Source organism: Lontra canadensis, unplaced genomic scaffold (assembly GCF_010015895.1).
Source record: "Lontra canadensis isolate GAN:19392208 unplaced genomic scaffold, GSC_riverotter_1.0 scaffold128, whole genome shotgun sequence".
Lineage (NCBI taxonomy): Eukaryota > Metazoa > Chordata > Mammalia > Carnivora > Mustelidae > Lontra > Lontra canadensis.
The window spans coordinates 3,805,668-3,822,287 of NW_022631122.1; the positions used below are offsets into that span (position 1 = coordinate 3,805,668).

At 44.5% G+C, this 16,620-nt stretch overlaps 1 protein-coding gene across 11 annotated transcripts in view; it reads left to right on the top strand.

Annotated features, from left to right (window-relative positions):
- AKAP13 (A-kinase anchoring protein 13) overlaps window positions 1–16,620 on the top strand; it is a 313,801-nt gene that overhangs the window by 190,540 nt on the left and 106,641 nt on the right. The window contains exon 1 of one of the 11 annotated variants that reach the window (XM_032842367.1): window positions 10,665–11,196. The exons of the other annotated variants lie outside the window; for them this stretch is intronic. Coding sequence (XP_032698258.1) covers window positions 11,116–11,196 — 81 coding nt within the window. The 5' untranslated portion in view covers window positions 10,665–11,115. Of the gene's footprint in view, window positions 1–10,664; window positions 11,197–16,620 lie in introns of those variants that run through there. 11 annotated transcript variants of the gene reach the window in all.

Below are 16,620 nucleotides of genomic sequence, written 5' to 3' on the forward strand. Positions count from 1 at the left end.
CTTACAACATAATTTACATGTATTAATTCATTTATTCCTCATAGCTACATTTTCTTTGATGCTTTGTCTTGATGGGTTTTGCCCGCATTTTATAGGTGAGAAACCAAGGAAAAGAAGGTTCATACAGTGTGCCTGAGACAGTCTCACTGCAGGGTTGAGGACTGTCGTGCGGGAGTGTCGCTAGCCAGTGAGCCGCCCCTTCACTTCTGCCACGTACTGTAGGGGACGTCTCAGCCTGTGTGGCTTTCAGTAAAGGGCCACCCCACCACCCCGAAACATATTTTTGTGCTGCCATCTCTTCTGACACAAATTCTTACAGTTTCATCTGAGGTAAACCGTTATGTTATACTTGTACAGAACATCAAAATATCTGTTCTAGTTGAATAAAATTATTAAATACAATCTCCAAATGGTAGTGTATAAATGAACAAAACCAGATTTATTCTTTTGGGAATGAGCGAATGCCAAAATAGACCTGGCAGTTGCATTAAAAAGTAGGGGATTTTTTTTTTTTTTTCTCGAAGGATTTTTCTCTTTTTCCTTTGTTTTGACTTTTGGACAATTGATAAAAAGAGCAAGTTATACCTCTGTATTTCTTTGGAAGGCATGACTGTATGGTGGTGTGTGTTTGCCTGGAGGGATGAGGGAAGTATTCCATGGGAAGCTGAATCATTTCTTGGCTTGTCTGACCGAGTGACTATATTAGGGCTATTCTTTTTGCCATGAAGTGAAAAATAAGAAGAGTAAGTTGAGTAATTTCCTGAAGTAATACATTTGCATTTTATGTGGAATACAAAATTTTCCTAGGGGCATGGTTATTTTGAATATTAAGTTTTCACGTCTGACCAGGGCTTTAAACTCTTTTAGACTGCACACCTTTTCTGTGTGTTAACACTGACAAAAAAATTTGTTCTCTTGTTGTTCAGTGACTAAATCTAGTCGGCCATTGGAAAAGTCTAAGGAGTATGACTGGTAATAAATGAGGACATGCTCAGTTAGTCATCCATCCTTTGGGTGTTTGGTGCCATTTTTAGGACTCTGCAAGAGAAACCGAAGAAGTGCCTGTTGCCTTTAAGGAACTCACCGTCTACTTAGAGTCAAAGTAAGCATCAAGGAACAGTGCAGGGCAGAACGCTGGAAAGTGAGTGCCTCAGAGTTCAGGACTATCGAAGTTCAAGGCATAGAGTTTTAAGGTGGGTTAGAGTAGGCAGAGAGATTCCCTACTGAAGAAGGTAGGATTTAAAGGGTGACCTTTGGCTAAGGTGGAGTCATGAGGTGTAAGGGATTCTATAAGCCACACCTGTTCCTAAGAGCCAGGGGTGTTGAGGTGGGAAGAACCAAGTTCTAATTGTGGAAACTTAAGAGACCAACTAGATACCTGTCTTGAGGGGTATAGTAGCTAATGAGACTGGAGGGGACAGTGTAGCGGTACGACATCCAGACCAGGGAGATTAGGCTTGATGAGGCCAAAGACCTTTGTAGTGTCTTCCTGAATTACAGCACAAGCCGTCTGGCTTCTCTGCTCCAAAGTCCTTGCTGGCTCCCACTTGCCTCTGAGTAGAGTCTACTTGTTGGCATGACATCATATGCTTTTATAAGCTAGGTGGTTAATGTTTTCCCAGGCTAAAGTTCCAGCACTCCCCTAAAGGATTTGACGGCCGTTCCTCCGTCATACCTGCCACTCATCGACACCTGCACCCTCACTCACACTGTTTAAAGACAACACCTGTCTCCATAGAATTTTTCTGCCTCATCAGTTCAGCCAGAGATCCTCATTCCTTTGCTGGAATTCTGCATTTCATTTGTACCACCCATGCCAGTCTCATGTTTCTATTTCATGTTACTGTCCCTGCCTTGAGGTTCCAGGAATGGCTCCTTTATCTTTATAGCTCATAACACCTTACAGAGCACCATAACTACAGCAGGCATTTAAATATTTGTTGAAGGGGTAAATGAATTTTGTTAATATTCACTAGTTCATCACTAACTGGCCATGACATGCTAGTGATGACAAAATCCCATTAGGAAATTCTGATCTGTAAATGTCATTGTTGTTTCCCTTGATCTCATTGCCTTTGTTTTATAGAATGAAGTTTGTTCTTATTTCCATAGATGTTCATATGGAAAGGGAGTTTCTTGTTGACTTTTCCCTTCTTTTTCCATTTCCTTGCCAAAACACTGTGCACCCTCCTTACCTCCTGTAGCTGCTGTGAAGCCCTTGTTCATTCCTAACCAGGATAGCAGTGCGTGTGCTCAAGTGTTCTGTTCTGATCTCTAGGACAGAATCTCTTGGAAAGAGTTGAAAGTACACAAAAAAATGGGCATACATGTTGCATAGAACTCACTTTGTGTTCTTGGTCCTTTTTCTCTGTTAATGCTTCATTTACTTCTCAGCAAGTTTTTTGCAATCTAAAATATTTTATTACCAGGTTAGCAATCCTATAGCAACCATTATGGAAGGATTCACTAAGATGCTTTCTTAGTAGGAAAAGTATCAAGAGTTAGGAAAAATTGAGTATACGGACTGAGCCTAAATGTTTCGTTGTGAAATGGTAGACTGTTTAAATCCAGCTCTCATCACTCTGCTACCCCAGAGCTGCCCTACCAGTCCGTAAAAACATTAGCAAAATCCAAGTGTCTTACTCGCTGGACCGTTTTACAGCACTTGACATTGTTTACCCTTCTTTCTATGAGATATTTCCTTCTTTCAGTGTCCGTGGTGTCCCATCTGTGTGTTGATTCCCAAATCTGAATGCTCAGTCCCAGCCATTCCCTGGGCTCCGGATGCATGCACTCGCCCGTTTACCCGGGCTCTGCGTGGGTATCTCTGAAACCCTCAGATTCTCTGCGTCTAAAACCGGCGGATCGTCTAATTGCTCCCTGCCACCGCCTTGTGCTCCGTTCTTCTGTTTATCCGGTCACCCAGGGCAGAGTCCCAGTCAAGCAACACTTCTTTCTCCCTCTCTCCTCCCACCCCCAGTGCCTGTTAAAAAAGTAAATACCTTCAGACTCCCACTTTCTTCTCCTGGTCTCCACATTCATCACCCGGATTCACACCTCCTCTGCCTCTCATCTTCTCCCTCCTGTCTATGGAGCGTGCTCCAAAAAAATCATCTTTTTGAAATGCAGAACTGATCGTGCCTTTCCCTGCCCAACAGCCCGCAATGGCTTGTTCTTGTTGCCGTGGTTCAGAGTTTTCAGTACAAGTCGTGTGTTCATCGGGAACTCGCCTTTTTCTGCGGCTCAGGCCTTATCCTTTGTCACTTGCTGTTTCTCGCCTCTGGGCCTTCACACCATATCCTCTGCCAGAGCCTGTACCCAGCATGCCTCCCTAGCTCTCCCTCCTGGGGCTCCCCGCAGCGCCACGCACGCAGCTCTCACCCGGGGAGCTCCTGCTGCTCCGTCGGGCCTCAGGTTAGTCAGCATCGCCCAGCAGGCCTCTCTGGGCCCGGGAGTGGGTTACACCTCGAGGCAGATGTTCTCTCAGAGGTCGAGTGCCCTGTGCTCCTCTGTTGGAACACTTCTCACCCATTATCGTGACTCCTTCCTGTCTCACTGGCTGCTGTATCTTCAGCGCTAGGCATGGGTATTCAGTAAATATCTGTCTGTTTCACTTCATTTTCCGAAAATCTCGTTGAAGGTTTAGGTCAGCGACACGTGGAGTTGTAGTATACAATCACAACAACATTATGAATTTTCCATGTGAAATTTCTTGGTTTAAGTTGCTCCTGATACTAAATTTGCCATTTTTACCATTCTGAGCATTCCATGTTTTTAAAATACTAATGTATCTTAAAGCCACATTCTTTGGATAAATTAAAAAATTCTTCTTCAGAATACAGAATATTTGGTATCCTGACATAGGTGCAGTTTATTATATGTCACTTACGCCTCAGTAAAGGCGCTTAAAAATCATTGAAGTGATGGGGGTGCCTGGCTGGTGCAGTTGGCTAAGCATCTGAGTCTTGATTTTGGTTTAGCTCATGAACTCTCAGGGTTGTGAGATCGAGCCCCCCGCATTGCATTCCATGTTCCGTGTGGAGTCTGCTTCAAGTTTCTCTCTCCCTCTCCCTCTGTGCGTCCCCCTTCTCTCTGTTTCTCTCTCACAAATAAATAAGTACATCTTTTAAAAAAAGAATCACTTAAGTGATAACTTGAATATTTTTCAAGGTCTGGCTTACCACCTGAAAGTTTCATCTGAACCTTGTGCTTGTAAATGTGTATATAGACTGCTTGGGTGGGGGAAATGGCAGAAGTGTATTTGGATGGCTCTTTAACAGTACAATTAGTGTGTTAAAGAATAAGAGTGTGCGGAGGGTGCATGTTCTTTTTACTCTTAAGGCTTTGAGGGGGAAAGAGGTGCTATTACTGACAGTTATTTCGCTCAACTAAGAGTTGGTAATTGTAGGATTTTGAATTTGGCAAAATTTCTGCATGTGAGAAGTAGTTCTTCCACCATAAGGAAGAAAAATTAGAGTAGCTTTTGTTTTTTGTTGTGGCAGTGCTGCACTGTCTTACGTGATGTGGTCGTATTGATCATGCTACAAATAAATGTTGCTAGAAGACTGAGAAATAACAGTGAGTAGGATTTATAGTTTGATGTGACTGTCTTTGGGAGCTGGTTTTACATACAGCACACAAGTGCATGGGGTGATGATCTAACGGTGCGCTGCTTGGGAGCGGTCTCAGTTCTCCTTTGAGTAGGGTCACTGGACGGGCTCAGCAGGAGAATGCTATTGAGCTCGTATGTGTTAATTTCAGCAAGAAATGTTACAGATTGTTGCATATAGTAAAGGAGATGAAGAAGTGGGACTGGCAGTTCAGTTGGCTTTGTAGCTGGTGGAACAGCATCAGGAATGCTGGTTGCTGCTCTGCCATCCTTCCGGGGCGGCTTTGGGGCAAACCCTGGGCCTCCACTGTTAGCCTTGTTCCAGCTTTACCAATGACACACGGCTTGGAGGGACAGCTGTTACTGCAGCGACAGAATCTAGGTTCAGGATGCCGTTTTAGGCTAAAGTGATAATGAGAGTGTAGAAGGGGAAGATGTAAAGTGGGTTTTTATATAAAACCACAAGGTATGGAACATCTGTTTCAGTATGGAGGAGACCTGTTTTGAGTCCAACAGGAAAGGTACAGGAAGCGAGCTTGTTTCGTCAGAGGCGCATATCCTTGTAGACGGTGGTCATCGTGTTAAGACGGCCAGTTTGATCTTAATCACCCCAGGGTGTGCGGTCACAAGGCCCACCCAGAGCCATCAGGCAGCCAGCAGTTGTGGTGTGTGATGTAGTCGTAATGATCACTACGATCAAGTGTGATCCAGGAGAGAAGCTCTGAGGAGGGCGTGAGTCGTGATGGGAATCTTCAGATATTTAAAATGCTGCCTCACCATAATACTTGTCCCAAGGAGAACAAGTAGGATTAGTAGATCTGTTCATTCTGAGGAAGACCTAGCTCGCGGTTGTCAGTATTCAGACTAAAGTCCCTGTGTTGGATGCGTTCCTTCTGATTTTTGTAATGGATTACTAGAGTGAGAAGCTGTTGAAGGGAAATGTTCAGTATTAAAATGTTGACAAAGAAGTCAAGTCTGTTTAATGTAATAATACACTTTCTACCTGTACTTTCTAAAATTAGGAACGATTTGTCGTTTTTATTGAAAAAAAATTTTCAGTCCTTTGGCATTTCTGTAGAATCTTAATATGAGAATATCAATATGAGTAACAAATTCCGAGTTTTCTTTCCTCAAATTTTTTTTTTAAAGATTTTATTTATTATTTATTTGACAGACAGAGATCACAAGTAGGCAGAGTCAGGCAGAGAGAGAGAGGAGGATGCAGGCTCCCTGCTGAGCAGAGAGCCTGATGCGGGCCTCGATCCCAAGTCCCTGAGACCATGACCTGAGCCGAAGGCAGAGGCTTTTAACCCACTGAGCCACGCAGGCGCCTCTCTTTCCTCAAATTTGAACTTATGTTTTTTCAACGATAGTTGTATTTCTTTAACTATGGGGGATTGCTCAGGGCAAAATAAGATGCATAATGAAAGGAAAGAGGATTTACAGAGTTGAGGGTTAAGGGAGGCTCACGTTGTTAGCTGTACGACCTGACACCACTGGCTGCGGCTCGGAGTCCACCCCTTCCTTGCTTGGCTGCCAAGTGGGCGAGAACCTTCAAGCTCCTGAGGAGGAGTCAAGGAGACGGCAGGTGACGCGCCTGGCAAACAGCAGGTACTCAGGACACATTGTTACTAATCACTGTTGCCGCAGAAGAAGCTGTCCTGTCACTACTTTTCCACCCGCAGTTATCATTCTGCCATCTCTCGCTCTTCCCAGTCCTTTAATTTCACCAGGCTGGTGGCAGATTTAGTAAAAGTCAACATTTGTGGACTTGTTCCTGCTGAGAACTGTCTCCCCGGAGGAGCAGAAGTTTGTGAAGAGACATTTTTAAAGCTTTGTGACTATTTTTCTTATATTCTTCCATCTTAGTTTCTTTTTGCCATTGTTAATTGGGGGCAGAGAATCTGCTGCCACCGGCTGTATGGTCTTAGGGTCTCTTCCTGCGAAGACACTAAGGGCTTCAAGTGGGGGCGCTGCTCTGCTGCCACCCACGCCAGGCGAACTGGAACTGCTACGGGGCTGCCTGCCGGCCTCCCTCTTCTCCGAGGTCTCTTCACCTTCTTGGAATCCCCAGATCTGTTGGAGAAAAGCCTGGGGGACGAGGACAGGAGGCCTCCCTCTCCTGGACCAGTGGTGCTCCAACACCTCAGTTGAAATTAAAAAGGAAATCCCAGAGGGAAATAGTGCTTTTACAGCACTGTCAATAATTTCCTTCTCTCTCGTCCCAGTCAGCTGTCATACATGAAGGACTCTGTTATTCCAAGCAGGCAAGAATTGCCCAGGTGGAGGTGTTTTATCTGTGTTCTAATAAATTTTGCCACCAACAAACGGGTAATTCTGGGTGACTCACTGTTTTGAAGTTAATGAAATCACAGATAAATGAAAATTAACTGTGGTAGACCTTTCCTTCCTTCTGATTACACGTGAAAAGTGGAGGAGGAGAACATAGTGATGCAAGAATCCACTGTATGTTCTCTGCAGCTGATTTTGAGAGAATTTCTCAATTCCTTTTTCTTTCTCCTCTGCATCTGCCCACATCCTCTGAGCTATATGGCAGGTGATGATTTCTAAGTATCAGCTGACCGTATCCAATCAAGAAGGAGCTTCCTATCGTACTCATCCCCTGTCATATTTCAGTTCTGGAAACCCGGGTCCGGAGAGGCCAAGTCGCCATCCCACATTGCTCAGGGAGGCAGCAGCACACCAAGGAACAGAAAGAACCCTTGATTTTCACCCTGGTACCTTGTGTTCTTGCAGGGACCGAGCTGACTGTTGGGAGGGATCGGTTAGCCGTGCCCAGTCTCACGCTGATGCTATATGTTCACTTTGGGGTTATAGGGAAAATACTTAGTAGAAGTAGACTCCTCCCCCCTCCCCCCTCCCCTCACCTCCCTCGGTGCTTACTGGTGCTTACTGGCTTTCGGTGTTCTGTTTGGGTCATTAGCATCCCCACTAGGTGGTGTCCTAATTCAGAAATTTGACTGTGGGGCCTTGAGACTGGGCTCTGCTCTACCTAAGTGAAAGGAGCTGAAGACACCTGACCCATAAGAATTACTTAAATAATTTGGATAAGGTGTTAGATCTTGTAATTAAGTAAATGAAGGGAAAATTTAATCTGTGAACAGAAATGCTGTAATTAAATTACAATGCATAAAATATTCTGGAATCTTTAAGAACTTTTGTTGGTCCTGTGGTATGAACAGAGTAAAGGACTGGTTGCTTCTCTTGAAGAATTTGGGACTCCTTTTGTGGATTGAGAGTGGGATGGAGGACACAAAAGGGAGATACAATTAATCTTGTAAATAACTACTGTGGTGGTAAGGGGCTGGAAATAAGTATATTTTACTATAAGTTCCCAAAATTTAAGAGAAGGGAGGATTTTCTCAAAACAAAAATTTGTAGCTCTTAACTCTGGTTTGGATATAAAACGATTGGTTGCTGTGTTTCAAACTCCTAACAGAATAACTGTTCAGTGGTTCCAGATGTTTTTGATAAAAGCTTGGAATTGTCACAGCAGCAGCCAAAGCACAGGACTGCGGATTCTGTCTTCTGTGGAAAGTGCTGAGCGGATCCAGAGGGGAAAGCAGAACAGACGTGCGCCCCCTTCCCTCCCCACCACGAGTATTTGTTCCCTATCCAGAGTGTTCATCCTAGAAGAAACAACATAGAAGGACAGTTCTAAATCTTTGTAGTAGGTTTCTGTGTGCAGAAGGAGGAGGAAACCTAGATTTCCAGCCTCTGGCACAAAGTCAGCAGATTGCCAGAAATAAAAAGGTTAGTTAGGTCTCAAAACATTTCAGGCAATTGCATGATTTTGAAGCTGGTTTCTCTTTAATTCCATAACGTCTTGAGGACAGAGACCTTGTTATTTGTTTGCCTTCCCTGCAAGGCGCAGAGTATCTGTTAAGGCAATACAGATTGTGTGCATTTAAGTCAGTGAGCACTTAGATGGGGTTGGGAGTCGGAAGCCTCTCTGGTGACTGAGCATCTCTGGTCCCCTGAGAGATGCCTGGGAACCTTGCAAGCAGGAAACATTTGCTTCTAATTAAAACAGAAGGGAGTGGCAGGAGGAATAAACCATGTGGAGGACAGAGGGGAGCTGGCCTTATATTCATACGGAGAGGAGGGGGTTTCTGAATTACAGCTTGATGAAAGTTCATACAGAAGAGGTGATAAAACTAGCCATTTTCCCAAATCCTAAAGCCTGAGGGGTCTTCGCATTTGTGCTGTGGACCTCAAAGTCTCAAAGTATTTGTAAGGTCCTGGCCAGGTTCCCACCCTTTTATTAAGTCTGAGCAACAACTTTATTTACAACTTTTTAATCTTTCTCTAATCATCCCGTTTCTACTGTTTTCCATGCTCACTCTAGTGAAAAGCAACATCTGTTTCACTGTTAGTGTTGGTAATATCACAGAGCCAGGGCTCACGGGGGAGCATGTGGGGAGGGGGAGGCGGTCCACCTGCCTTGGATGACACAGGGGTGGGGATCGGGGCTCCGCATTGGGCACAGCTAGGGCCGCAGTGTAGTGGTAGGTGAGGAAAGGTCTTGCTTTCTCATAGGGTTTGCTGCACTTCCCTCCTTTGGCTGGTTAGCAACATGAACGCCTGGCCTGAGGAAATGGTGACTCATCAGACCTTCTCCACCCCTTTCATAAAACTCCTGAAAAACCTTGTTACCACCTCTGTTGGCAATACTCTGTTTTGAACTGTTTGAAATCTCTTTTCTTCCTCTCTTGTGTGGTATCTGAAGACCCTCACTCACCCTCTTCAGGTCTGGCTGAGGACTCCCCTAGCCCCTTGAGGAAAATAGTGGCAGCCTAACGCTCCTAAAGGATAAGATCTTATTCTTTGCTTTCTCCACTCTTTTCCCCCCTTTTTGCTTCCCTCAGTTCCTTCTTTTCCCCCTCCCAGACCACTTACCAACCAAGCCGAGAGGGTGTCTGAAGTAAGGATAATGCTGGAGTAGGCTGCCCGGAGGCTGTGGCACAGGGTAGGACTGCGGGGGAGGGCGTCTCAGCAACAATGAAGTGACAGAGCCAGGCAGAGGCTCAACCAGTGCCCGTGAAAGCCCTGAAGGGGGAAGTGGTCCCAGCCTAGGTGACCCTCCTCGCTCAGAAGTATTGACACATGGACCCATTCATTCTGCTCCTTTTTTCTTGAATTGTCTTTAAAGCCCCTTCTGTCACTCATTTTCTGCCCCGTCGACCCTTTGCCCCCCCCCCCCCGCAAAAAAAAGGCCAAAAGAATGAACCATTCTTGAAAGATTTTTAAACCATATCAGGCACTTTTGTAGCCACTTCTGGATTCTAGAGACATAGCCCTGAAATACTTGGCTAACATTTTTCTCATATTAAATCATGGGCTTGCATTTGGCAGGGAGCTGCGTGTGCGCCTTGGGTAGTTTCCATTTTCTATACTTCGTGGAATAGATAAGTATGTTGTACTTGCTCGTGATGTTTAGGATGACATCCTCCCCCTTTTATTATCGCGCTGCTCGGACATCAAAGCGTTCGAGTTGCATCTTGCAGTGCCTGACAGAGCCTTTTTCATAGGGGACAGTGTGAGGAGGAGGAGGAGGAGGAGGAGGAAGTGGGTTGGAAAAGGAAGCCTTGTTTTTCTCTTCTCCGTCTGTGGATGAATCATGTTCCCACTGCAATTAGGTTTTCAAGCCTCCAAGGCTGCTGGTGCGGAGCTGAAAGGGCAAGTAGTGACGTTCCTGAGGGTGAGGGAGAAGGGGGGCTGGGGTAGGGAAGGGCCAGCGCCCAAGGAGGGAGGAGGGAGGAGAGCAGGAGGAGTGGTCTTTCTTTTCGCCTTTCCTCTGCTGTCAGTAGAGATTTTCAGCTGAAATCAGAACCAAGCCCCACTGTCTGGTGAGCAAGAGGCCGACTCCATGGACTCTACTTTGAACAGAATCTCCAAGCTTCTACTGGTTTTTGGTTTGGGTTTTTTTTCTATAAAGGAAAAAATTTACCTTCCTTCTCTCTTCTCTCTCTCTCTCTCTCTTTTTTCTTTTTGTAAGCAGGAAGAGAATTTAATGAGAAAATGAGAATGTTTTCATGCCGTCCCTTTGAAATAGAGTTGTTTTACCTTTTTCTCTCTTTCATTTTTCCTGACAAAGTGCAGACTGGATTTTTATTGCCTGCTTTGGGTTTTCCCCCCACGTGCGTCGGCCATTATGTGTAGCCTGTTCATTCTTAATTTTCTACTGGAGTTGTCGCCAGTGATGGAAACACTGCACGCTTCTCTTTCACTCGGGATCTGCATAAAGTAGAACATCAGGAGGCACTTGCTGTTTATATTATGAATTACAAATTTATCACCCCGGTGCTCTGAAGTCACCAGAAAGTCTTTCATCCATTCAAGGAATTGGATTCCACTTGGTTTCTTTTTAATCAATTTTGGACCCTTTGAGGGTTTTATAGAGAGAGGAGTTTGGAAGGCACAGATCTCCAGCTCAGCGTGCGAAATTTGGAACTCTGGACTTGGGGGAGTCAGTTTGAACAAAAATGTATGAGCGGCACAAGAGGCGCTACAGTCTGTGTGACATCTCCAAGGTGGACAGGACAGTGGATGTGGTGTTGCTGAAGGTAAGGGGCCACACCTCCCAGAGCCCACAGCTCCCAAGCGCCTTTATCTCTTCGCATCCGGTGACTGAGTGCCTGGCTGCCCTGTCTGGGGAAAAGGGCTGAGAGGATGTGTGAAAAGTCAGGAACAGAGGGGCGAGGTTGATGATTCTAAGGTTCTCGAAAGAGTATCTGAACAGAGACTATGGTGCGGGGCTTAACAATCAGTCTTAAGCCGCACTTAAACGGTTGAGACATCATTTTGTTTGCTTTAACATGCGTTCTTAAGCTCAGGAGAACCTCATACTCCTGAAAATCACAGCGGGAGAAATTCATCTTCAGAGTTGCTCTTTCCTAAGATGCCTCTGTCTGTCCCTCTATCCCTGTTATCCCCGCCCGCTCACCCTCCCCTGCTCCAGCCCCACCTGTCTGGGCATCGCTCTCTGTTGGTCTCCTTCCTGCCTTTTCTCTGAATCTTTCCTCTCTCTTGTCTTCTGCTGTCTCTTGTAACTCTGTAGGGGCATGAAGGACACTTTTTCCCTTTGGAGGGGTCTCCAGCCTGTTTATTAAGTTGCAGAGTGGTGCTCCCGCCTTGGTTTGACCGCTTTTCGTGGACTCTGTTGGTAGCTGTATTTGTTTGCTTGGCGTCAGTGATGTCGGTGTCTAAGCAGGATGGGGGTGGAGACTCCGAACGGCTAATTGCTCACAGAGGGCGTCCTTGAATCTAAAATTAGTAAGGACTCTTCCAGCCATAAGATGGGAGTCTGGGAATGTTGGACGACTCCAGGAACACTTTTTGGAAGTTTAGCGATTTTCTGGCAAAGGCAGGGGAAATTGGAAGTCGACCAAGTGCTTCACAGATGCCAAAGAACCTCAGTACCTGAACTTGGGAGAGTATAAAGCCGGTGGGGTGTGGGCGGATTGGTAATGTGTCGCCCTGGTCAAGGAGATTTTGGAACTGTGTTATCGGTTTATCAATTCAGTTTATTACTTGAGACTTCCTAAACTTTTTCACTGGTCCATTGAGGCCCAGAAATGGGTCTAGAAGGCTAGTCACAGAAACCAGTGTCATACACCGTGGATGAGGGGCCAGGTAGGAGTCGTGATTTGTGACAGAGTGGTGTCCCTGTCCCTTCTGATTACGGCCAGGTGCTTGTCCGACTTGCCAGGCCTAAGCTGAGAGCAGTTTGGAACTTGGCCTTTTGAACATGTTCCAAGATGTAATCAATTTTAGTTCCTCCGAAATGTGATTACCTCTATGAAAACACAGTGGTGTTTTAAAATTTTTGTCCTCAAAGAAATATTATTTAGGAGAGCTCAGTTTTTAGGACCTTTATACTCTTGACTCTTGATGATCTTAGATTTTACTTGTCTAAGGAAAGAGAAAGAAGCGATAAAAGGAGGGAGGGTAAGAGCATCCCAGTCTGGGTGTCACAGGGAGTATCGCATATTTAAAATAATGCTAAAACGCACAGTACCCTGCACTGTAGCCAGGAAGGAAAGCCTTTACAAGTGGAGCTAAATCAGTGTGGGCTTACTGGCCCCAGAGATGCTGTTTTACAGTTTAACGAAACATTTCCACGTACGTTATTTCATTTGAGACTTTCTGCTCAGGCAGCAGCTGTTCTGTCCACACACCTGCCCCCACGCACTCTCACATGAAGAGCCCAAGTCTTCCCCTGATCTCTAGAGCCAAGTGAGGAGTATGAAGTACTTGACTGACGAAGATGTGATTTTCTTTTTTTCCCACAAGCCCACAACTAATGAAGGATAATTAGTTTTTTAGGTGAATTTGCTTGTATTCTTTTTTTTTTTTTTTTTTTTTGGTACCATGCTGCCAACTGTATAATGAAGGTGTTTTAGTAGAGAAAACGTCACTTCTCAGAAAATAGGCATTCGTTACAATTGGAGTCCTGAAAATAGTGTGTTTGAAATAAGATAACTAAGTTTTTTGTTAATTTTTTTGCTTTAGAGAAGAAGGTGACATTCTTGAGAGCTGTACATTAAAATGTTATTAATGGCACGTTCGATGCCAGCGATGGCGCTAAATCCAAGGGGTACATGATTCTTTAAAATCTTTCTCTTGCTCAAAGACAGACAATAAACAGAGAAATTAAAAAGTAGGGATTACTGTAAGTTACTTGACAGGAATAAACAATGGGCTATATAGGAAATAATCAGAAGGCCTGTTTTAGATAAAAAGTGTTTCTGAGGTGTTGCCATTTAAACAGCTGATCTCCAAAGGATAGAAGGATGCCCGCGCTGCCAAAGGAAAGTGTTCTGGCGAGAAGGAACAGTAAATGCAAAGACCCTGAGGTCCTCAGGAAGCAGTGGCTGGGCCACCATGATGGGGGCACACTGAGCAGGCGGGGGAGCAGTATCCAAAGAGTCGTAAGTGGGAGAGAAAAGCAGGGCCTTGATGGCCATGAGGAATTGGCTCTGTTCGGATATGTTACTTCTCAAATCACGTTTTGAAGAGATCCTTCTGGTCGTGTGGGAATGAGCTAGGCCGCCATTATGGCAGCCCCGAGACACGTAACTTGGTTCTGTGGTCCCGAAGTGGGAAGAGGTGGATGGATATGAGATCCAGGCTTTTCATTTCTACATTCCTAGTGTTTGTCCCATTTTACATATGGAAAAACAGACAGGGAATAGTCAGTAATTTTCCGAAGGTCTCACAGCTCATGTGTAACAGGTAATAGGATGCAAACCCCGCTCTGATTGTTTTCAAACTTCATGCGTTTTCTTGCTATCGTAGACCTCCTCTTCAGTCAGCAGTGCACATGAATATGTATGTGTGAATCAGTTTTCATATAAATACAGATGTGTTTCTTTTCTATGTTATTATGTATTTATTTATTTAAGTAGGCTCCATCATGGGGCTTGAACTCACGGCACTGAGATCAAGAATCAGACGCTTAACTGACTGAGCCACTCAGGCGCCTCTAGACTTCCCTAGTGGAAATAGTCTTAGAAACTCTTGTCGATTGCTTCTTTCCCAGGGCAAGAATTCCTTCCATAACACATAGGGCAGATTCATGACCTCATATAAATTTATTTTGGTGCACGATTTTTTGCAGATTTTTTCCATAATTCTTTTTTTTTTTTTTTAATCATTCAGAAGTATTCTCCAATTATCTTTCACTTTGAACTTCGGAATCATTAATCTGTGTTTTTAAAAAAACTATTGTATGTGGGTACATAGGCCATTCTGTCCTCAAGTGGTCATGTGTGTGTTCTCACTCCACTTTTGTCTGTAGAAATTTGCTCTTTTATACAAATGAGTTCATAATTTTTTCATTTCTTCACCATTTCTAAGTACTGAAAACAATATTCCTAATATGTATTAAATGCTCAAGAAGTTCTGTTAATGGAATGAATTACTCTTTTAGGACTTCTAAGTAGGGATTCCCACGCATCATGGTACGTAGGCTGTAGTTAATGTGCTGGAAGGTTGGCGTAAGAACACAGAGATGGAGGAGGACAGTAAACACAAAATTTAGACTGTGGGCCCGCTGCTGTGGGATTCCACATTTACGACGCAGGCCTTCCATCGGCATCCCAGTAATTCGCCGCAGATTAGCTACACCATTCTCGTCCCGGTTATATAGCCATGCTTTTTTTGGCTTGTGCTGCAATCTGATCTTTTTCCCTTGGCCAGTTCTGTAGAGTTTGTTTCATGGTAGCTCTCCTGCGTCAAGGCCTTCCCTTAAGATTTCCCTAAAGCTGCATACGTTTTCAGTCTTTGTCCTTAGTTCAGCTCTGGCTTCCCATCATCGGCCTCCAACAACCCTGAAATTTTATCTCCTTTCCGAATTCTTTGCTGAATAATAAGGCATAAGTTAACAGTATTCCTTGGTCACTTATGCCTCCAGCCCCCAGCCCAGTACACGCACACTCATCGCTCTTCCTCACTATATGACATTCCCTTGACCCCGCCCTCTTTGTGTGTATAACTTCTTGCTCCTGTGATAAGAGGTTGGTTACTATGAATTACATGCTCAAAATGGGAAATGGAAGAATTTTATTCTTGGCAGGAACCCATTGGTACCAACATGCCTGTTTTTGTCAGCGTCCTTCGAAAAGCTAGTAGGGAACTCACAAGCTGGTGAATGATGGAAGTTTTCACCTAACGTAGCTCAGTAGCTAAACTCATGGTGAGTATTCCCGAGACGCATGTTAACACAAGAGGACACTACCTATCTGAAACTTTCTGCAAAACTAGCATACCAGAAAGAAGGGCATCAGAATCGAGGATTGATTTCTGATGTAAACTGATTTTAGTCCAAGTCGCATTTCTGTTTTACTAATTTTATAACTATAGGTACCTGGAAAAATATTGCCTACTAGTAATAATATGATTCTTCATGTTATTGATAGTTTATTGAGAACATACTTTATAGCTAGTGATTATAAAAGTGTCTGGTGAATCCTTAAAAGATTTGCCGCCATGTTTTGTGCACACTGAATGAACATATTTACAGAGGACCGTCCCATCCCTATCCATGATGTTTGGGCAGACCACATGACCTCATTAGCTAAACTCAGAGGAGTAATTTAAGTCTAGTGTCATTTTCCCGAGAAATACTCCCATCCTTCATAAGTTTGCTTTCTCTAAGACAGTTCGACCTTGCGTCAAACGAAAGATGCAAGGAGGCTCAGGACTGAGGACAACTGCGCACATCTGCCCAGTTGCAATCCGATTCCCTGAAAAGATTTGACTCAAGTATTGGCTTCTCTGTCCGGATGGTGGGTTTTTGCTTCCTTTCGTTCAGCTTATAACTCTGGCTGGATCTCCTGAGACAGTTGCAGAGGAAGTAAATATGAGCAATGGCTGGGAAGGCTGGGTGTAACCCTGAGCCTGTATTATTAGGATGTTCAGATATAAACAGTTGGAGAAACGCTGCCAAAAACAAAAGGCAGTTCCCTCTCTGCTGGAAATATGTACAGCTCTATTTTCAGACTGATGGGAACACAGTGTGGGTGTAGTTCAGATGCTCACAAGGAGTCCCAGGCTTCGTGGCAGGAACGAAGAATTACCTGGACAGCCCTGGCCTTTCCTCTGACCTTCCATTGCCCCATGTTCCATGTGCCTTGTAGTCCCCCCGAATTTTGGATGTTGAATACCCGTGGTGTCCATGATCTAGGGATACTAGAGATCGTGTGGACAAAAGACTAAGTTTGGTTTCTAGCTGAAGAATCATAAATGGGGTTAGAGCCAGAGTTTTTTGGTAACTTCTCCCTCCCAAAAACATGGATATGTAAGAGCAGAGTGTCTACCTTCCTCTATCTTCCTCACTTCCAGCCACTTGCTAAACAAAATTTCTTCCCTCTCCTACCCATCCAGTCTGTTGCCAGTCCTGCGTCTTGCTCATACTAGCTCAAAGATTCCATAGGGCAAAATGCGGAGAGAGGGGCTTATAATCATCTTCATTGGTCTCTTTAAAA